The sequence below is a fragment of the Strix aluco genome, chromosome 6 (genome assembly GCF_031877795.1).
Source record: "Strix aluco isolate bStrAlu1 chromosome 6, bStrAlu1.hap1, whole genome shotgun sequence".
In the NCBI taxonomy this organism is placed as follows: domain Eukaryota; kingdom Metazoa; phylum Chordata; class Aves; order Strigiformes; family Strigidae; genus Strix; species Strix aluco.
In genome coordinates, this window is record NC_133936.1 from 29,909,451 (window position 1) to 29,932,487 (window position 23,037).

Sequence of the window (23,037 nt, forward strand, 5' to 3'; positions counted from 1 at the left end):
GTGTTACAATATAGTATTAATAAGTTATATTTTCCTCCTAAATTTTAATTATGTTTCCCCCAATTCCTTCAGAATTCTAATTTTGGGTGAACAGATCTCTCTGCTTCTGTTCCAGTGAATAAAAGTAGAAACCTTTCAGCAAGTGCTCTTAATCCTTGGCTAAATGGTCAGTGAAGTCTGAGGGGGAAGCACATCTGTATTGGAGGAAATCAGGTCTCACTGCCCCCTACCCTCACACACTGCCAGAGGTGGAAGCTTGACTGCAAAAATCATGGAGAAAATTAGTTATAAATAAGACAGAAGGAGCTTAGTTTCTTCATATGGTATTTGGAAATTGGTTCTTCAGTAGAATTACTGTGTGGCTTTCCTGTAGACTTGTAATTGTCAGTCACCACATGAATGGAACAGAAAATTATTCAGTAAGTTTACTTCTGGAATCTGAAGTAAGGCATTAATCAGGAAAAATACTAGCTTCCTTCCTATGGTGAACTCATCAAAGTATCAGTCTCGATGGAAATACCAGTAGAAGAGGTTGTGGGACAAACCTCTTCTGTAGATAAGGTAACAGTAAAAAAAATGGCAGGAGCAGATGATAGTCACCCAGAAGCTGAAAAAGGACTGACTAATGAAATGAGTGAATAGTTAGCGACAGTGTAAAGCCTTTTCACTTAACTCCATCAGTGCCAGAAGACATTTTTTATATATAGAATAATTCAGTGGGGAAATGTCAGCTCAGTAGCAGTGAGCTGCTAGGAAAGGAATGGAGAACCTCCTTTATGGCATGATTACTTCCATCTTTAATAGTGTGAATAGTTCTCATTCCCAGATCTTGTAACATGACAAGTAAAAATATCAGACAGTTTCTGTGTGAGAAATGACTAATAGAAGTATGTTTTCATCAGGCTGGGAAAAAGATGGAGATGAGGAAATATGAGAAAAGTCTGTAACATCACGAACAACGTAGCAAATGATTACTGTTTATTCCAGGGTAAGAACTAGGGAGACATGAAGTGAGACTAGCAAATAGGTAACAGAAAAACCAGAATGAAATTGTTCTTCTACCAGTCTGTAATTAAACTGTGAAACTTCTTGCTATAGCATCCTGTAGATGCTAAATATTTTGGGCAAATTCATGGGAGAAAATACAATGAAGATTAAATAAGACAAAATAAGGCCTCCCGAGAAAGTCATTGAGCTGAAAATTGTTGGAAGCTGGAAGAATATTCTGCAAGTAGTAGTATAGTGCTCTGTTCTCTGCTTTTCCCTGGGCATGTTCTCAGGGGCAAAATCAGAGATGGGATTTGGGTGAAGTGGATTTTTAGTCTGAGCCTATAAAGTTGTTCTTATGGCTACAAGTACTTTTACTTCAAAACTTAACCTTATTAACAGGATCAGATGAATTGAACAGTTTTAAAAACCCTGGCATGAAATCAGGGATTGGAATGTAATCCATTTTTTAAACTGAAGCTGCAGGGAAGACAAACCTGAGAGAACATGGGATTATGCATGCAATTGAGAGGGTGCATAGCAGCTATTATGATACTGTGGTTTCACCTTATTAAGATTAGAAGACTAGTTTCATATAGTGTAGATCCATATAATAGAAATATAAAAATGCAAAATGTTTAAAACCTTCTTCTTTTGTTCTGATTTTATTGTTTGAGAGTAAGACTGAGCTGATACACTATTGCACACAGTGGTTGTAAGAAACTGGGATTTACAGTATTAAAAAAATGTTTTGACACCTCCACCCCCTTCCAGTAACTGTTGGTGTTTCAAGGCATTTACTGAGCTAATTCTTTGCCATTTTAGGGTATATCATTCCAGGAAATTCTCCAAATGCAGCATTGCAGAATACAAAGAATTTTTACTTCGTGGGGGAGGTGCCTGTCTTTTCAACAGGCCAACAAAGGTAATAAATATATTGTTAGTCAGCACCTCTGCTAAACACTATAATGAAAATGTAATAATTTCACTAACACCCAACTGTTTTCATATTTATTCAAATGTCTATGTGCGTATTTTCTTCAGGTTGCTTGTAATTAGCTGACTGCTTTTTCCCATAACATTTAAAAATAGTCTTAAGAGGAATGCAGCTTGTTTTCCATCAATTCTTCATGCTCAAATAATGACAAATACTGCAGCTGATTTTTCACAGCTAGATACATCCCCATTCTGCATAAATGCACTATTTATTAAGCTGGATATAGTGCAAAATAAATCCAGAAGTGAGGTTGTAGTGCATGCTCCACATACTCTCAATTCTTGGACTTCTTGCCTGAGGTTGTTAAAAAGAACGCCAATTACCAGGCTAGGAATTAGAAATTAATAGCTTACAATACAGACAGTAGCAGCTTGTGGTTGTTCTCAAACTTAATTTAATTTCATGTTAGATGTACATCTAGCAAACTCTGTAATTTGTAACTGTTTCCTTGTACCATCCGTTGCTTTTTTCACCTAAAAACTTATCAAGGTCATAATTTTTTCTAAGGCAATATTAGCATGACATCCTTCCAAAGCTGAGTAGTATAAAAATATTCTATGTGGCTCTTTTTGCAAAGTAAGATCAATCTAGGGTATTAATATTCTATTTAATCGTGGTGTCAAACTTGCTGTCCTTGTAGATTTTAGTACCACATGAGACTATTAGGCTGTTTTGTTTACTGTGCTGTATCCTTTGGTAGACCACAACTTTGCACAATTAACTAAAAAAATTTTGCTTGTTAGTGTTTTTTAATCTTTTCCCAGGGTAGCAATCTTTGTGTATAGAATAAGCATGTAAGAATTCTTACAGAAAAGAGTAAGCAGGGAGAACGAAAAGCACAGCTTCATTTTTTTTATGATGGTTGTCTAGCAAGGTAATTTGAACAAATTGTCAAATTGACTGTATACAGAATCTGGTTTACGTCCATGAAAATGCTCCCAGGAGAATAGTTGAATTATCCTTACATGTTACCTGTGTCAGTGTTTCACAGCTTTGAAGTTAAAAGTACTTTGGGGGGAAAAAAAAAATCATACCATATTTTGAATCCTCTTATTTGGAGATTGGGAGGTAAGGTACAAAATGGTGTATTTAATTTTTAGGTAAATAAAACGTAGTTGTGTTAAACAGTCACCATGATGTCATTTTTAATTATAACATTTTAGTTATGCCATGACACGTATATGAACATTTGATGGTTCCTCATTAATGCTGTAGGAAATTTGCGTGTGTTCTGTTAATTTCTCGCATTTCTCTGATAATGATCTGATAACGTTCAGGTCAGATAACGAGGTCTGTTTCATGGAGAACCGAATTTCAGGTTCAGAATAAGACATCTTGCTGTTTCCACTGAAGTTCAGTAGTAACAGTGGCTTATAGAGAAGAAAAAAAAAAGACATTTCGGTTTTCTGATTTGTGTTGACATTGCTAGTGAAGAAGAGTACATATGGGTATTGCTTCAGTGTAGTTTTGCTTCTGGCGCTCAAAATTGTAGGTGTTATTGATTACCTATGTGGTTTATGCAACAAAAGGAAAATGTTTTCTTTCTTTTTGATTAGGCATTGTGATTCCTCCCTGCCCCCTCCCCTGCCCAAGTACTGAAGAAGAATTCTATCCAAGTTTATAAATAATTTGTTTTGTCTATGTTATGTTTCATATCTTGATGATCTGCAACAGTTGTACTGACACTAAGCCCATGCAGAAAGAACATGTTTATTTGCATCTTTCACCCTTACCTAGCTGTAGATTTATCTGTTCTCATTTTAACTTGCTAACTTTTAACTTCTCATTTCAACCATGTTCTATTGATGAATGTGTTTCTGTTGCTAATATCCCAGTTAAATTAGAGATTCCTAATATTCTTACAGGATTTTAAAGCAGAATTATTATATTGAAAACAGACAAGGTTTTTGGAAAATTATTTCTGTGACAGACTGAAAAATATCTTAAATCACCTTTAATCAAAACTATGATATATATGTGAAATCAGTATAGAATCTGTATCGTCCTGGACTGTGGAATTTATTGTATATGTCTGGTCATAGGATTAACTGTTCAGCACTATCTATACGTGGTTGTGTTATTCTAATTTACCATTAAGGCACATAGAACTTTCTTTTGGAAGTGTTTCTTAATGTTTATTTTCATGCACAAACATGTTACACTGGAACAGACACTAGCTAATTGCATGAATAAGTATGGGTACCTGAGTAGATCCCAGAGATCATATTCCTGACTGGTTTCTTGAAAGGATTTTCAGAGAAATGGGAGTCCATAGAATAGGAATGACATTCAAATGTTATCCCTTTGAGTATTATTTTATTGTTTCTTTCTTTATCATAATTTTCTCCTAAAGAGCTAACATTGAAGTGATTTAGCTGTGCATCTTTTATGGCTGAACAGTTCTGACTAGCAGCACTTGACAAACTTGTTGCCTTCCCCATTGTATATAAATTCTCTGTGAGACCGTGTTTTTGTAGCATTGTGGAAATGGGCAGTGTGTGACAGAAAAGTAATTTGATACTAGTTTTATTCTTACTGGGGGGGTGTGCTTTTTTGCTTTCAGCTTTTTGAAACCACCGAGTGTGGAAATGGATATGTAGAAGCAGGAGAAGAATGTGATTGCGGTTTCCGAATGGCAAGTAGAGTTATATATTACTCCACAAGTCTTTCTTACAAAATATATTAAGATAAATTATGTGATTGGTGAGGGAGGATGAAGCGTTATGGAAATGAATTTGTTTTGTCTATTAGGGAACAAATTCATTAATGGACTCTGTTAAAATGTTTTTTTTCAAGTGAGAATGAGTGCAAAGACAAGAGAGTGTCCTTGGAGCAGTTCCTGTTATACTAATGACAAGATGTAGCCATTTCCCAGCAATTTTTGAATTGCCCTGTAGAAACGCTTACCCTTTTACTTTTCCTTTATAGTGTGCCTGGAGTGGTAGACTCCGTATCTGTGCTTTGGAGTTAGGTGCCGTTGCTTTCTTCTTTATTGTATAAAATAGTCCAGTAATGTTTTGCAGAAAGCTGCCCTGTAGATTTGAGTCCTAGTTCTAGTATTTCAATATAATTGCACCCATAATTAGTTTTCTTAATCTTTTTTCTGCGTTGAATGCAGTTTGACTAAGCAGCATGCATTTCGCACAGGCTATTATTCCACACTTGTGAAGAGGCTTCAGAAGGTGTGAATCCCCTTATTGTTATAACATATATGTCACTGTTTTCCCTTTAGTTTAGTATTTGAGCAAAGGATTCTTCCAGCTGATAATTTCAAGCCATTAGTGCTGAACCGAATCTTTTGTCTGCTGGTACGTAGCAGTGTGTTGGTAAGATTGTGAAGAAAAAAACTTACTGAAAATGGAAAACTAAAAATTTCACTTCATATTTTCTCCAGGAATGCTATGCGGACTGTTGTAAGAAGTGCTCCCTTTCTAATGGAGCTCACTGTAGTGATGGACCCTGCTGTAATACATCATGTCTTGTGAGTGTTGCTGCAGTATATCTATTGTTCTTTTCAGTTGTCCATGGAAGTCATGTGCAGCCTGTTATAGTTCAAAGTGCGTTTTATGTAGAATAAAAAGGAACATCTTATGTAGACATAATCATAGTTCTGAACTATATTCTTCATTTTATAGTTTTTCCCACGAGGCTATGACTGTCGATATGCAGTGAACGAATGTGATATTGGAGAGTTCTGCACTGGAGATTCTGGCCAGGTATGTATGCAGAAGCTTTCTCTACTTACAGTATAGATGTTTGTTTGCACTCATTTTTATATCAATTTAAGAGGACAATCTGGATTAACAAGCTGCACACTCATATACCCAAAATAACTGTGGGGGTTATTTTTTAATCCTAACAATATTTTTTAAACATAAGAATAAGCTACCATAAACTCAAAGAAAAATATTAATCTAAGTGGACTAAAAATATGACTTCTGTAGGTTTATTTGTTTTTTAAAACTTGTGGGGTTTTGTGTATCTGTATAGTATTTGTGCTCCTTTACTATTTGCCTGGTCTATAGTGTAAGTACTAAGAATATACTGCAAATGTGAATGGATTCAAAGGTAATAACAATGAGATTTTATGACATAAAAATTTAAATATGTTTAAAATGTAAATGTAGAAAATTACAACTGAGTATAGAATCAGAATAATTTAGGTTGGAAAAGACCCTTAAGATCAACGAGTCCAACCATTAATGTAACACTGCCAAGTCCACCACTAAGCCACGTCCCTAAGCACCACATCTACACGTCTTTTAAATACCTCCAGGGATGGTGACTCCACCCCTTCCCTGGGCAGCCTGTTCCAGTACTTGATAACCCTTTTGGTGAAGAAATTTTTCCTAATACCCAATCTAAACCTCCCCTGGCACAACTTGAGGTTGTTTCCTCTTGTCCTATCACTTGCTACTTGAGAGAAGAGACCAACAGCCACCTCACTACAACCTTCTTTCAGTTAGCTGTAGAGAGTGATAAGGTCTCCCCTCTGCATCCTTTTCTCCAGGCTGAACAACCCCAGTTCCCTCAGCTGCTCCTCATAAGACTTGTATAAAATGTTATGTTTTTTAAGAGTGTGCACATGTATGATAATTTTAGAAGTTGTGGATCTTGTGCATTTCTGAAAATACAGGAATAAACAGCAACCAAAAGGTTGTTTTAACTTGAGTTCTTTTAAATAGTCAACATTCTGTACATCTTCCATTTTCACAGCAACTTTGACACTTAAGGTGATAAATGCTCCTTATCAATATTGAGTATTTAGCTTCAAGGTTATATAAGAATTTCATAAGTGCTGCAGTCATCTACTGCATCAAGTTCTTAGCTTTGAAGAAATAAGATTCAGGATAGATCATATGTCTCTCTCTGGGCATTGACTGTAATTATAGATGCCAATAAATTAACAGTAACCTCTTTTTATATTGTCATCTGAGACATCCACACTTACAGATAAGTAGCTGTTGTTAAGATTTTATTGTAAGTCTTCTGTAGATGGAGCATTCTTAATGGGAGGGAGGAGGGCTTTCTTAAGCTAGAAGGGCTGCCCTCAAAGTACTGGCTAATACGGTACATTGCCGCAACATACCCTTTCCAGATCCTCACAGGTCTCATTTTGATGAGAAAAAGCTTTGAGAATGGTCTTCTAGCTTTAGTAATCTGCGGCTTCTGAACCTAATGACTTGTTCATTCCAAAAAAGTTTCCAATGCCAAGAGAACATGACAATTAACATCATAAAAAAATCCACAGCTTTGTAACCAATAGACTGGTAGTCTACAACTAGATGCTTGCTTGCTTACTTAGTGGAACTGGAATGAATGCAGAGGCAGTGTTGCAAACATGGCCCCAGTATTAGCTACCAAATATCCTGTTACTGAACACATTTGTTTTTCATTTTGCCTCACCTCCTTAATTTCTACTTGGAATATGCAGAAAGTTAGAATCCAACCTTGTATTTCATGCCTCAAGATGTTCATTTTTACATTTGAATTTGTAGCTATAAAGATTCCTGCACTAATGATGCTATCTATCCCTTTTGTATGTTGTGCAATTGTCTTTTAAAACTGGGAAAATTCTAGATGTGATCCTTTGATGTATTATTACAGTACACATTAAAGAAAAAAATCTTAATTTTTTTCAGTGTCCACCAAATCTTCATAAGCAGGATGGGTATGCCTGTGATTCTAATCAGGTATGCAGTGCTTTAAAATCCCTGCACATCAGCAAATAGAAATCAACCAAACACAAGTTTGGTTGGTTTTTTTTTTCTTTCTAATCTTGTCTTCCATATTTCTTCATAAATTTTGTCTTTTGGACATCAATGTTTCTTGTGTTGTATGCACTCTATGAATAGTAAAAAGTTCTACTTTGAGTAAAATCTGCCTGGTATCTTCACATTTTACATGTAGATCTTTTATTACACTCCATGTTAATAAGTTCTTTACAACTATGTAAATAAGAAGTATAAAGCAGCTGCTGAAATGTCAGTACATATTAAGACACCAACTGACTTGAAGAATCTGGGCCAAAATGTGCACTCCATCTACCCAAATTCATGAAAACTATTACACATCTGAATGTGTGTGAAGAATCAAAATGAGACATTTGTTGGGGGAGGGGAAGGAAATTAAATAGTGTTCAGTTCTCATTACTAACATGTTGTGTTTTGTTTAGGGTCGTTGCTATAATGGTGAATGCAAGACAAGAGATAATCAGTGCAAATATATCTGGGGATCTAGTAGGTTGACTTTACCTTAAATGTATTTTATTTCTGGTTCATTCCTGCCTTTGTTTTGTATTTTTAGTATTTTTATTTTTTGTTCTTGCCACTGTAAGTTAAAGTTTTCTGCTCAGTAGACTGCCATGAGAAACTGGCTTGATTGCCAAGTGAAATTTCGAGTTTGGGAGTGATGACAGATTGTTCTGATGTTCTGTGGTTGCAGACATAGGTAGGGTAGCAAATGCTGGACTCTGGTGGAATTAGGTGAGAAAACATACAAAATGTTGGCAACTTTGAGTTACTGTTACTGGGGGGCAAAACTAGGTTTGAGGATTTTTTTGGTATAGTTCAAAACAGGTGGTTTTGGGTTTTTTAATGACAGTTGTCAGTTCCATTATCCTAGCAGTGGTTCCTGCTAAAGCTTCTCCACCTTGCCTCTCTATGCTATACCATCCTGCAAGTCAGGAGAATTAGTACATTGGTGTGAATTTGAATACACGGTGTGAATTTAAGCCCAGAGGTGTTGAGTAAAATAGAATTGCAGTTGCAGTGGATTTTGCTTGCAGCTGAGGGGCATAAATGCTCTGTGTAATGACTTCGAGACACTTCAGCAGAGAACAACCATCAGGATGTCTTGTACTCTAGCACTTAATGTTTTCTTGTGCATTTTGTCTAATCATAACTGCTACTGCTGACACTGCCTATTTGAGGCAGAAGAATCATTCCATTCTAGGGAAGATGGGAGAGGAGGGATATAGTTTTAACATTTATTGTTTGTCTTGTACAATACAAAAGTGGCTATATAAGTGTAAAATTGGATGGAGACAACATTTCCTGTGTCTTCTGATGCCTTTTTGAGCTTTATGTTGCCACCTCACAATTACTGATAACATCAAAGGCAATAGATGTTTTTGTTAACTAATTTCTTTATATCTTAAACACCTATATTTTAAAATATTTGGATTGCCTTCTGTACAAGTGATTTTACTGAAACTATTTACCTTTAATGTTTTATCTTCCTCTGTATTCTTGTGCTTTTCTTTTTTAAATTGATTTTTAGAAAAAACAAATGGGCTTGTTAGTAAATAATTGTGGTTTTAAACCTATTAGTTCGGATTTCTACACCTAACAAGCAGTAGAAATTACACTCTGACTGTTCAACCTTGTTTTCTCTGTGAACTCCTAAAATATAAAATAAAATAAACACTGAGTTGATGTCAGAACGCATGATTATGGTATATGCCATGTATGAAATCTTTGATATCCTGAAATACAGATTAGGACTAATTGCAGTGCAAACAACGAGTTTAAATCTATGGGCAACTGTTATGAAGTCAACAAAATTAGAGCACTGATGAAGTCAAATGCAGAAGACAATATAGACACTGTGAAGATTGCTTTTTTAAAAGTTCAGAGCAAATTTTGAACACTGAGCATTATTTTAGAAAAACCATCTGTAGGTATTTCAGTAAAGTCTGCTAGGTTCCTACTGTAGTCATTGGAAAATACTATCTGTGTACACACGTGTTTAGTTTTCTGGTTTCTGTTAAAAAAATACAGAGAACTACTGGAATAAATGATGCAGGTTTTCAAAGGTCTAATGTGGCCACTGGAAAGTACATTCCTTTTTCCTTGCTTCATCAACAGAGTCTTCAGGATCTGACAAATTTTGTTATGAAAAGCTTAATACAGAAGGCACAAAAAAAGGAAACTGTGGAAAGGATGGAGACAGATGGATTCAGTGTAGCAAACAGTAAGTTCAGATTGGTAGAGATTATTTGTATTTAAATAGATTAGTACTGGTTTAATACTGTCTAAGTTTTCATAAATGTTTCAGCAGTTTGTTTTGCATTGTTTTGAATCTTCTTTCACTCACAAGGTTTGCATCTTGAAAAAAAGTTCCATAGCTCATTCTGACAAATACATGGGTGGCTCAGCAATATGCTTGTAAAAGATTCCAGATTTTTTAATTCAGAGGAGCTGGAGGACAAGGCAGCAAAAAGTCACAAATTCTTAATACACAAATACCTCAGACTTGGTAGGGATAAATTAGGCTGCAAATACACACACTATTTTCTCTTGCTCTGGGATTCATACCAGATTATGCTACTTCAAGTTTGTTCCAACCTTTATTTTGACAGAGAGGACTATTAGACATTTGGATGCTGTAGAGAAGATGACTGATCCATTTGCATGTGATCATTACTAGATGAATACTTGATTAAATTTACTTTTCAAGTTAATGATCATTAGTAGATAGACTTAAATTTCTCCTAATTTACTTTCTGTTTTGTAGTTTTAAAGTATACATGCAAAAAATTCAGTCTTGGAATGGTGTTTTCCTTCTTTGACTACCTGGTACTTGTCAAGTGGCATTTTTGTTTTGATTACATGATTCACTTTTAACATAGGATCATAAGCAAAGAAGTTGTTTAATGGATTTTTTTATATTTAGATGAGAATAGTGGTGTTCTGATATGTGTATTTAAAACCTCATTTATATAAAAGCTTTTCTTGGTCAGTAGAGAGATGCAGAAAAATGGTCTAGGTGAAGGGCCATTTAATTTTTTTGCGATTTGAACAAATACAATTTCCAGCATTCATCCAGTTGCTTCTATGACTTAGGATAATTAGAGTAAGACATGGAAGTTTCAAGCTGATATCCTTCTATTGAAGACTGCACATATAACATCAAATAAAGCAGATTCTTTACCAAAATTCAGGCATACACACTGCATGCTAACAATTGTTATTATGGTTCTGTTGTCCTGCCAGGGAAATAATATACAATTAAAAGTTCAAACTTCATATTAACGTATGATGTCCAAGCTGCTAGAGAGAGGGAGATGTAGTATAGACTGATATGACAAAGCTTTGTACAATTTGGTTCCTCTTAATTGTACTGTATTGTGTTTAGAGCATAAGTAAATTTTTTTGTTGATGTGAACATTCACTGGTGCATTAGAATGAACGATTACTTGTTTCTGCATCTTGTCATTTATATCAAATAATATTTTATTTCCAGACTTGTACTCTGAAAGTCTATCATGCAGCTTATAGTAATATATTACTTAATGTGGTCAGCAGCATCATTGCCAGTCTTTCTTTTTTGTAAATTTACTTAATATTATTCCAGTAACTTTTTGATTTATGTTTGCATTTTACAGTGATGTTTTCTGTGGCTTTTTGCTCTGTACTAATCTTACTAGAGTTCCACGAGTTGGTCAAGTTCAAGGAGAAATTATTCCAAATTCTTTTTATCATCAAGGACGAATAGTGGACTGCAGGTAAAAGATAATGCAGTGTTCCAATATGATTTTTCTGTGTCAAACCTAATTGAATTAAGATAAACATAAATGTAAAATTGTATGATTTTTAGGTAATTAAGATCTTACAGCAAAATCATTATTCTGAGTGGTATTTATTTTTATTAAAAAAAAAAAAAGGCCAATATTCCACATTTAAAGAGGGTGAAATGTGCATTATGCTCCTGATTACTCTGTTTGATCTCTCCAGTAGCAGAACTTCAGATTTTAACGCCCAGCATTACATTTTTGGGGGAGTGGGGCAGGAGAGTCTAATTGCCGAAGACCCATAGATTAAGCATAATGTTTTTGAGTATTATATTCTCAGAGAAATAGCTGTAGGGAAGTGAAGGCTTAGAGGGAGGAAACTGAAGAGTTGTTGCAGGATAAGATGTTAAGCTGCAGTTCAGTTAAAGGGCAGGTAAATGGGTTTTAGTCTACTGTGCACAATATTGGATTTGTATTTTAAAGACATTGGTAATATTGCTGTGATGCTAAGAATACTCTCTTACATCGTTAGGCCCTGATTGAACAATGATTCTTAACTCTTCTGTTACTCTACTAGTATTTTTATTTGAACGTCATCACATGGGAAGTTAGTTTTTTTAACTTTTTTCTAGCAATAGTATTTCACAGCATTTGGAAAAAAATTTTAAAAAAAGAAAAAAGTATGGCCCACTAAAGGCTGTTAACCCCCCCCCCCCCAATGCCAAAGGTGTCCATTTTGAGTATTTAAGCCATTATCTAGACTTCTTTTTAGTCTGACAGCTGGAACACCTTGTCAGTGCTGTGGACAGACATAAAAACTTTGTAATTTTGTTCAATCTGTCTGTATGCTTGAATGAGAGAACGGTATGAGGCTTTTGTATCTATACTAACATGTTTAATATTTTCAGAAGACTCCAGTCAAAATACTAATAGTGTCTTAAAACTTATTTCTCCTAGTGGTGCTCATGTTCTTTTAGATGATGATACAGATGTAGGTTATGTGGAGGATGGAGCTCCATGTGGACCTCACATGATGTGTCTGGACAAAAAGTGCCTGCCAATTCAGTCCTTGAACATAAGCAGCTGTCCCATTGGTTCTAATGGAAAAGTCTGTTCTGGTCATGGGGTGAGTGTGTACTGTGAGTTAGCAGCTAAGCTTCTCCAGCTATCTCTGCTATATCTGACCTTAATGTACCCTATGGAATTCTCTGCTTGAGAGTGTTCCGAAGACCTGTTGATCTGAAAACACTAATGTTAGATTCAGAGGAAGACTGCCATTCTGTGAAGCATAGATAAAATTTTAGAAAGCAGTTGTCAAATTAGTTCTGCAATTATATCCAAAGTGTTGTTTTCCTTACTAGCAAGAAAGAGCTTTGACATTAGTAATTGTAAACTTTTGTAATGTACTACCCATATTTCAAGCTACTTGCCATCTTCAGTTCAACTTTTTCATGCATACTAACACCTTAAGTTGGTCCTCTGTTCATGGAGTTATACCTCATGACTTCAATAATTAAAATTCTAAACTGTTGGACCTCAACAGAGATGATACCTTCTTCTTGAACAGATGCAAAGTGCATCATTTTACATTTAGGCACATTATATTGTTATTCTACCCATAAGTCCATTTGTCTAAGACATTAGGTATGTTTTCCTGAACAGATTCACTTTTCCACGTCTTCACTGATACTGATAAAGTACTGATAAAACCTTTCCACTGTGGAATTCAGTGGACAGACACTTGCCTACGGGGCTAGACTTTATACAAGAAGTTTGTTTGTTTTTTCTTCTTGGTATATGTAATTGAGGGTGAATTTCAGTGCTTCAAATAAAAGGACTAGGTTCAAAATCAAGATGAAAAATTTTAAAATTTGTGTGTAAAGGATCTGGGAGATCTAGAAGCAGTCTTGGTACTTTTGGAGAGTGGCATGAGTGGTGAGAGAACTATGTTACCTTTTTTGTTTTGCTTTGCATGATTTCGACTCATAATTTTAAAACAATACTTCAGTTGATCAAACCTGCCGTAAGATGTGTTTATGTTCAGCTTCCCAGATAAGATTCTTCAGTGAATACTTTAAGAAGCAGAGTGAGATAAAAGTTAAATTAAAAAAATCACACGTACTACTTGTAATAATTAGTGTGTAGGTTATTGTCTGGTTTTTTTTGACATTATGTTCTAGTGTCCAAAAGACATTATTAGCTGATTATTAGAAATTAGAACTATTTCCTCTTTCTGGAAGATAAGCAAGCACTCCTCATTGCTGCTTAGAAAAAAATGATGAAATGATGACAAAACCAGTGATGAAAACCATACTATTTTTTCTACATGGGAGGAAGCTGTAAATGAGAGGTTATAAAGCATGACCATCTCTTGAACATTTTAAATGCAAATGCTTGTATTCTTTCTGGACATCCAGGCTCAAGGTCTAGATGGTTAGCGAAGATCTAACTAGTCTAGATAGAGGGTTTTTTGGATGAGAGTTTCTGTTATTTTTTAAATCCTGTGCAGGTGTGTAGTGCAAATGGTGATGGAACTACAGGAACACTTCTGCTTTTCCTAGCATCTGAGTGTATTTAGAGGGTTAAAGCAAGCTTTCAGGTTATTGATTTTATACTCATTTTATGATATTATACTCATTCTGAACACTCAGGGCTATTGTTACAATATATAAATGGACAAGTTTTATACTCTAAATTAAATACCTAATCGCATGTTAAGCAAACCTAATAAAATGTAGTTAAAAACCAACTGCTGCAACTTATTTTCTTTTCCAGGTTTGTAGTAATGAAGCCACTTGCATTTGTAATTTCTCCTGGGCTGGAACAGACTGCAGTATTGATGATCCTATCAGGGATACTGGTAGCAAGAAGGATGAAGGACCCAAGGGTTTGTGCGATTTCAGTTTTGATGTTCTTTCAAGTATTTATGATATTTTTCTGTTGATACGTGGTAGTTGAATTAGCATATAGAAAGAGAGTGATATTGTGCAGTCCTGCTTAGACCCATGTAGTAAAATTCTGCTTTGTGTAGATGAAGTAGGTGTTTCTGTTTTAAGAATTGATGAAACTTTTTTATTTTTCTAACCTAAATTTGGGGAAGATTTCAGTAGGTGATGGTATGTACTTCCTAGTTTTTCTTTTGTCCCATATTCTCTATTTTTTACAATCATTTTCTTTGTGATTGGAGTCTAAGTGTAGCTCTTATATTTATATGATAATTCAGTATTTATGTTTTACTAGAGATTTCCAGTTCCTTTAGTTGTTCTCAACTAATTCAAAGAGCTGTGGCATAAAAAAAGGGAAAGTGGAATGTCCTGTGAAAAACACTTTGATTCTTTGAAATCATATTTCAATGGGAGGAAGAAGAAATAAATTAAGATTTTTAAGGACTTACATTATTCTTACCGACTATTATTGCTTACTCTTATGTATTTAATAGGTATTTCAACTGCATATGAAGTATAAATTCCTAATGAGGAAATAATTCATTAAAAAAGTTTTTCAAAGAGGAAGAAAAGCACTTGAGATTCTCTCTGACTTCTCTGCCAAAGAATGTCTTTGGATTGTGCTGTGCAACTTTTATATGTCTTTCCTGTCATCAGGACATTGTCCAGCATCAGACTATATTTATCCAGTGTTATGCATTTACAGATAAAGTTCCCAACAAACAACTGAGAAACCCAGACAAAAGTTTTTCTGCTATGTCCCAGTTCCAGGTCCTTCTGTGCCTTATGCAAGGCTGATGAAAAGAAGATAAAGTTGTTTAAAAATGTAATCCTTAGAACTCAGACTCTAATTTGATTACTCTTTAAAATATCCAAGGTTTCAAGGGAGGACAGGATTTTGGTATGTCCCTCCAGAATGGCTCTGCTTCTCTCTTGTGTGCCTTATTCTTTTGCCCCTTAGCAGAATGGTTCTAGTACACCTTTATCAAGAACTGTTGAAGAGATTAAAACAAGTTACTGTTGTGAAGGAGGCTCTCTAGAACAGTCCAGATTTGCATTAGGGAATCTGTGCAGGTGCTTCCTGGGCTCCTAAACCCCACCACTGTTCAGTGTAGAGCTGCCTGGTTTGTACCCTGTCTTACAAAGCTGCTTGTCGTTCCATTTCCCATAAAAACCTTCCTAACTCTGGAACGCTGCTTACAAAGTCTTAAAAAAAATAGTGGAGAACAGCACTATAGGGCTGATTACTTCTCTTTGTGTGTGGATGAGGAGAGCAGTATTTACAGTTGTGACACACAGTACATGAATCTTATATTGCTTATTTCCAAATCCTGTAGGTAAGAAATAATTCCCTCCTCTGTAAAAAGGTCTATAGGAAAGGCAGCACAGAAGGTACACTTATCTTGGTTAGATTTTTCTAATTCAAATTAACTCACCAAATTCAGAATGGAATTACCTTTATGAAAATTAATACATCGATGCTGAAATATTCTGGGTAAAAGTCTTAAAGGAATAGTATCTTCATGGATTTCTGCCAGTAGGTACAGACATAAAGTTTAGACTGCATTATTCAGTGGAGTCCTCTGCAATAAGGCAGATTATGTTTTTGTACAAGGTGGCTCAATGATTTCAAAAGATGGATTATTTTTACTTACGTTGTTACAGTAATTTATTGATGTTGAGGCACCTAGAAATTAATTTGGGGGCCTGACTGCTGACAGCTACATTCATCTCTTTTGGTGTGCTAACAGAGGAATCCCTTTGTGAGAAGATGTCAGAAGATTACAGAAGTAGTTTTCTGTATTGTGAAGATCCAATGTACTAGTTTCCGTGAAGTTTTTTCCCCCTATTACCAGTACTTCCCAAGTCACACGCCAGTTTACAGGGCTGAGGCAGAAACCAAAATACTTGTTTTTCCTTAGCTCTAAATTTGAGTTTTGTTACATTTCAGAAGCAGAACATTCATGATGTGAAAATTCACCTAATAGATTTAAGATTTTTTACACTATAAATCCAAGCATTTTTCTTACTACAATTAGAGCATGTATAGCTAGAAAGTATTGCTCTTTATTTATATATTATTATTATAATTGACAGTTGACTGCAACTCCTGCTGCACTTTTCAGATCTTTCCATCATCCATCAATTGCTTTTGGTTCCATACTGCAGGATTAAAAAAATTAGTGGTCCTTTATTACGTTGGTATTAATACATGAGTCTTGAATTACTCTAAACTCAGCAACCTATTGTATCCTGCACTAGCAGACCTACACAGCAGGCTAGCAGTTTTGGGAAGACAGAGTTCTTGCTGATAGTTTTTGGCTACTGCAGAAACTTTTAATTATTTTAGAATCTTGGCTAGTCCTAATCAGTAGGACTCCATATGCATGCAAGATTCTTCCTTTGCAATTTCATTTGCAGAATTAGGCCTTTGTTTGACTAGTGGAATAGTGTGTATTTGTTTTTCTAATATAAAACTTATGTCTCAAGTGTGTGTGTGTGTGTTTGTGTATATTTATGAAACAGGAAAAAATTATGAAACCATTTCAAAACAGACTTTATTCAGCATGAAGACTATATATAAAGTTTTTGTCCCTTGGAAAAGTTCCCATTAGACAGGGAATTCAGCTGCTTCTTTGTGGTCTATTAAGACTCGGTGAATCTATCAAAAGGGTTCCCTTAAAAAATGAAAAATAAGGCCTTGATGTCTTAAGAGAGACTATCCGAATATATGGAAATTCCAGGGTGTTACCTGAAGCACATTTCCAGGGTAGGTTTTTCCTTTTAAATACTGTTATCTGTCTTTAGGTCATACAGATAAATAGAGTGTCCTGTTGATAAATGCAGTAACAAAGGAAAATACTACTAACTAGTAAAGGAATGAATTAAAAAGTTGGGTTTTTTTTCTTTTCCTGCCTTCGAACTCTTTCCAGACAGTTTTCATTTGCTTAGTTATATTATGGATACAGTAAGTTTCTGGTGATCAAAAGGAATTTTTCTTATTGGCGATTTATTTACATTTTGGCTGTTTTAAACAAGCAGTAGGTTGTTCCCTTTTAAAGTAAATAATAGAACCACAAGCTAAAAGGAATAGTCTTAAATTTACAGGGAAACTTCTCATTGAAATGTTTGTAAGCGTTCAAAGAAAACCAAATATAGCTAATTTCAAAGTTTTTAAAGCTACAGTATTTGGTACATAAAGGTTTGTTAGGAGTTTTGAATTTGGGTTATAGCGTGACATATTCCTTTGAGGAATTATTTCATGTTTTCATTTCAGACATATATGTGATCATTTCCTTAAAAAATCTTCCCTTTTCCCTCCACACAGTGAGCATGGCCACTAACAGGCTAATAGGTGCAGTGGCAGGGACCATTCTGGCCTTGGGGGTGATTTTTGGAGGCACAGGGTGGGGAATAGAGTAAGCATTTTTCTTAGTTTGAGTTTTATGTTTGGTGCCTAGTGTGTGAGGTAACCGTATGCACCCAAGCCCTCTGTGTATTACCCTGTTAGCTTTGTCATGTGGTGACTGTATTTGTCATGTGATTTGACTGTGTCTGTGTCATGTGGTTTGCTCATGCAGTGTTGAACCTTCTCCTGTCTGGGATAATGTGGGGCATAAAAACAATAAGTTTGTGAATTTTTACATTGTCACAGTAAAATTAAATGTCTAAATGTTTCCATTACACCAAATTATAATAATAATGGGAGAAAATGGAAGTTTGTGATTATTTTGCAAAATAGACTGAGTAATGTGTTTTATAAAATCAGAAATTGTTACAATCTGTGGGGCTTTCAGTCTAATAATAGGCCACATGATTTAGCTAGAAAGATAAAAGCTGATGATAAGAGTATAGACATCTAGTTTTACAGTAAAGCTTCTGAATGTTCTGTTGCTAGGATTCTGTTACCTCAAGGCAGTAGAATGCTGAAGTATAGAATTCATATGTAAAAAATATGTATGAGCAATTTTTACTGTCTTTTCATAGTTTTAGGAAACTGTAATCTTAAGTGTTAGCCCACTACCTCAATTTTAACAGTGGCTGTGATTTTTATGTGTGTATATATATGTATATATGCACGTATAAAACGCCCATATAAGAACTCTCTTCATTCTGCATTCACTGTTCAAACTACAGAATAAATGGTGGTGTTCTACTCTTCTGAGATTTCAAACTTCACTGTGTTTCTAATACTATATATTACCTCTGTCGTGTGACAGTGCCATCTCTCTGAAGGGGGAATCATAACCAGTTTGTGATTCCTAATCAGGCTCTGTGAAAAAGCATTCAGGTACAGTTCTAATTAAGGCTGCATAGGCAGTCTTCTGGTAGGCAGCATTTTGTGTGTCTGAGTTTGCAGCTCTAGATACAACCCTTTTAGCTTTTGCTGACCTGGACTGTTACATGAAACTCCTCTTAGATTCTCAGAAGAGTAGAGACCTTTGCACTCACAGAGGACAGCTAATAGAAAAACAAATAGAAGGAAGAGGGTAATAGATCATCTGCTTGAGAAAGATCACATCTGTGTTTTACAGCTGTTTGCTAAAAACTGAAGACTCTGAGGGTTGTAGAGGTTAGGAACCCAGATTCTGGAACAGAATATTTATTTACCTACAGTTGAGGACCATTTACCCTCTGCTTTCAATTCTGCCTTGTACCCTTCTGTTTTTAGCTTCCCTTACCTGCTGTCTCAATCCACTCAGGTCTGACCAACATCCCTGACCATTGGCTCTTGATCCTGTATCCTTCTGCTCTAATTCCAGCTTTTCTTAATCTTTCTTCTCTTCTTATCACTCACTACCTGACTCATTTTTGTTTCTATCCACTCTTGTTTCCTGGATCCCATCAGTCTTTTCTCTGTCCTCTGATTTCTTAAGATAAAAATTCACATTCAAGGCAAGCTGCTGCTACTTTGTGCTGCTTGGTTTAAAGAAAGCACATGGGGAACACAAATAGCTTCTATGTCCTAATGCCCTTCAGGCCCTGGTGGCTGTTACCACCATGGCTGCAGGGGAGGTTGTGTTCATCATAACCTGACGCCAGGTCCTGCCCTTCTTCCTCCTCCTTTGCCACTTTACTTGCAAATTGCAAACTTTTCTTCAAAGTGCTGAAATAACTCTAGTTTCTTAATGCTTTATGAATTTGTTTTAGTAATCACGGGGGACAAAATGGCAGTCTTTTTTTTCCAGATTTCATCCTAAAGTGGATACTTAGCTTTGATAACTTAAGCTAGAGGATTCGGCTGGCAAAGTGACAGGCAAGAAGAGAAAATGTCAGACCACCACAGTGTGTTGTTACTTGCAGGACAGTCTGCAGTAACTTGCCTCTTCTACAACTAGCAGAGTTTCAAAGGAATGTATATTAATTCTTGCAGAATCTGTCTGATGATGATGAAGATTTAGGGAATAGTCTGAAGTTCACTGAAATTAAAGGTGTGTTCTGTTTTAACGCGGTTTAATTCAGTAGGATTCATATCAGGGTCCTAAAAGATGACTAGGGATGATACAATAGCCACACCAAAGCAGATAGCGCCTTGCGGGAAGGGGTGGTGTGCCAGGCAGTTACGCTCCAGTTAGTTGCAGGAGCTTCCTCCTCACAAATCTGTGCCTGCAGGTTACAGCAGTAATGTGATGGAAGGATCAAGTATACCAGAAGTGTTGCATCTTGTGATAGTCTGGATGGAAAATGACCCCACAGTATGGTGGTGGTTAAAACCTTCTTCATACTTTGTTTGCTTGTATTTATGTGTACTGGGTCTGGCTGAGCCGGAATTGGTTTTCCCCTGTAGCAGCCCTCATGGTGCTGTGTTTTATGTTGGGAGCTGGCAGGGTGTTGATAGCACACTGGTGTTGTGGCTACTGCTGAGTAGTGCTTACACAGCACCAAGGCTCTTTCTGACATTTTCCCCCCCAGTGGGACGGGGTGGGCGAGATCTTGGGAGGGGACACAACCAGGACAGCTGACCCCAACTGACCAAAGGGATATTCCAGACCATATGACGTCTGCTCAGTATAAAGCTGGGAAAAAGGAGGAAGGGGGTGGGGGTCACCTTTGGTCCTCCGAGGCAACCACTAAGCGTATTGGAGCCCTGCTTCCTGAGAAGGCCCGACATCGCCTGTTAATGGGAAGTAGAGAATGTTTTCTTTTTGCTTCCGCGAGCGGACCTTTGCTTCACTTTGCTTGTATTAAAACTGCTTTTGTTTTACCCACAAGGTTGGGGTTTTTTTCCTATCTTATTTTCTTTCCCCTCTTTGCCCTGTTGAGAAAAAAAAGGGGGGGGGGGGAAGTGATAGAGCGACTTGGTGGGTACCTGGCATTTAGCCAAGGTCAAACCACCACATTATGTCAAGCATCTGAGTCCAGGGACTAGAGAACCTCATTTAGCTGAAACATACTGATTTGTATTTTTCTTCATAATGTCACTAATTAAAGTGAGCTGATGCGCAAAGTGCGCTTCATACTGGTAGCAAAATTCTGATTTATTAAATACAATGTCCTTGATAATGCTTAATAAAACATAAGGCATACATCCATAAAGTATAACATGTAAAAGTAGTCCCATTGTAAGTACTTTTATGTGCACAGTCTGTTATGGTCTTTAAAACAGCTTACCAATAATCCTCTTAAATCTGTATTTCAAAACTGGAATTCATTAACTGGAGGACTCTGTTCTGGTAAACAAATGGTTGCTGTTTAGTAATCATAAGTATTCCACCAACTTTGTTTTTATATTGAAGTCAGAAATGAGATTACAGTCTTGTTGATTATCAGTGAAATTTTACCTTGAATGTAGCCCTTTCTTGACTAGGAAAAATAGCTGTTCCTCTGCCTTTGTAGGAACAGCCACTCCCAGCATGCTGTGAAGCAGTTTTAAAATTATTCCAGAGGAATGGACATGCCTTTATCCACAGCCATCTATCATTTACTCTGCTCTTAGGCTCTCTCTGGCAGATAGCCTAATTCTCACAGGCATTTATTTTTCAGCAGGGGGTTTGTGTTAAAAATGAACATCACTTCTTTAATCACTGACACTCTGTAAAATTGGGTCAGATCCTAAAAGTTTTTATCAGGACCCGTTTATACTTAACGCAATTTTAGTAACTTCTCTATTAACTGAACCTAATTGTTTTGTATATGATTCTCTTCTGTTTAAATTTTGATTGAATTCTTCTATGTTTATAGTAAATAAAACCAATATTGGATTTCCTGTATTGAAAGAACAAACCTGCTGTTTGTTGAATGGATGTGCACTATGGAACAGATTTTTATTTTTTTTCACCAAACATTTAATAACCAGGGAACATAGTAAGACAGATGTAGAAGAGTGGCCATTTGGTACTTCCTTATCAAAGTTATGACTGTGTTAATCATTGTACCTCTTTTGTGGGAAGATAGCATTCTGTGGCTAGAAAGAAATCAGCTTTAGAATTTTTCAAGGCTTCTAAAATTTATTACAGATAAATTAGTTGCTGTGTTTTCAGTCTTTTGTTGTGTGCAATCATTTGATAAAATCCAGAGTAAGCCATAGATCTGAGTCAGTAGCTCCTCAGGCTGCTGTTGAAAGCAAGCCTTTATTGGGAATATAATGCCTATGGAATGGCATTTGTGTACCCCCCACCATGCTCACTCCTGTTGATTTGAGCCAGGTGTGACTTTAAAGGTAAGTCCAAATAAGATATGTTCTTCCAAATTGTGAAGAATTACCTTTTAATTATTGTTGTCAAATTTGTGCACTGCTCATATCTGTAAAGCTCACTATATTTCTGTTTCAGCCCAAGTCTTTTACTCCTATTCCTGAATACTCTTTGTGTAGGAATTGCAGGAAGCAATTTTTAAAACTTCGTTTTCTTTTAGCTAATCTGATCTCCAGAAGCACTGATATGGGAAATGTGTAATGGATGCAATGAAGTTAGGTCATTGCAGTAAGTTTTAAAATTTAGGACACGTACTTACTGTAGTAAGTAGCACCTGGGACTAGGCAGAAGGTTTTGTGATACCGACCTAACAGCTTAAAATGTTCAGTTGTTGCAGCTGCCCTTGCTCTTTCCTTTGCTGATCTCTGGCTGCTCCTTCTTCTTCCTTGTTAGCTGTCATTTTTCCAAACTCAGTTTCAGAACATTTAAAATAGGAAAATTTCGGTTGCTGTGTAGAAGTGTTGGTTTGGGGAGACTGGTATGGGAGGTAAGAACTGTTTTTGAAGGCTATTCCTGAATATGTAAATGTTTAAACAGAAAATGTGCAATATGCTGCAAAAGAACTATTGGGTTGGACTCATTTTGCCTTGAGCTTAGATGCAATTAGCTTTACATCAAAGACTGCTCAATAGGAAGTTATTGTACAGACCTATTGTCAGTTTTCCTCCACCCTGTGTAAATAGAGCACTTAAGGGTCAATTATGAGTATATTATTTAGGTGTTCTCTTGCCCTCTTCAGAAAATTGCACAAACATATTTTGTGCTGCTTCTTTTGTTGCTCTTTTTTCCTGCTCCACCCTTCCCCACTTTGTAGTTAAGTAGTTTCTTGAGGATGATGAAGAGATGCTTTGATGTTTGGAAAGCTTAATGGGAATACAGCTTTTATTTCAATTTTTATTC

General features: G+C 36.1%; 1 protein-coding gene across 5 annotated transcripts in view; it reads left to right on the forward strand.

Annotated features, from left to right (window-relative positions):
* The window catches only part of ADAM23 (ADAM metallopeptidase domain 23), an 82,897-nt gene that overhangs the window by 48,618 nt on the left and 11,242 nt on the right, over positions 1–23,037 (forward strand). For 4 of the 5 annotated variants that reach the window (XM_074829367.1, XM_074829368.1, XM_074829371.1 and 1 more), the window contains exons 15-24: positions 1,813–1,912; positions 4,548–4,619; positions 5,379–5,465; positions 5,620–5,700; positions 7,627–7,677; positions 8,160–8,223; positions 9,853–9,958; positions 11,373–11,492; positions 12,456–12,624; positions 14,274–14,385. In XM_074829367.1, the coding sequence (XP_074685468.1) occupies positions 1,813–1,912; positions 4,548–4,619; positions 5,379–5,465; positions 5,620–5,700; positions 7,627–7,677; positions 8,160–8,223; positions 9,853–9,958; positions 11,373–11,492; positions 12,456–12,624; positions 14,274–14,385 (962 nt within the window). Of the gene's footprint in view, positions 1–1,812; positions 1,913–4,547; positions 4,620–5,378; positions 5,466–5,619; positions 5,701–7,626; positions 7,678–8,159; positions 8,224–9,852; positions 9,959–11,372; positions 11,493–12,455; positions 12,625–14,273; positions 14,386–17,771; positions 17,863–23,037 lie in introns of all 5 variants that reach the window. The other variant, XM_074829369.1, reaches the window with a different exon arrangement.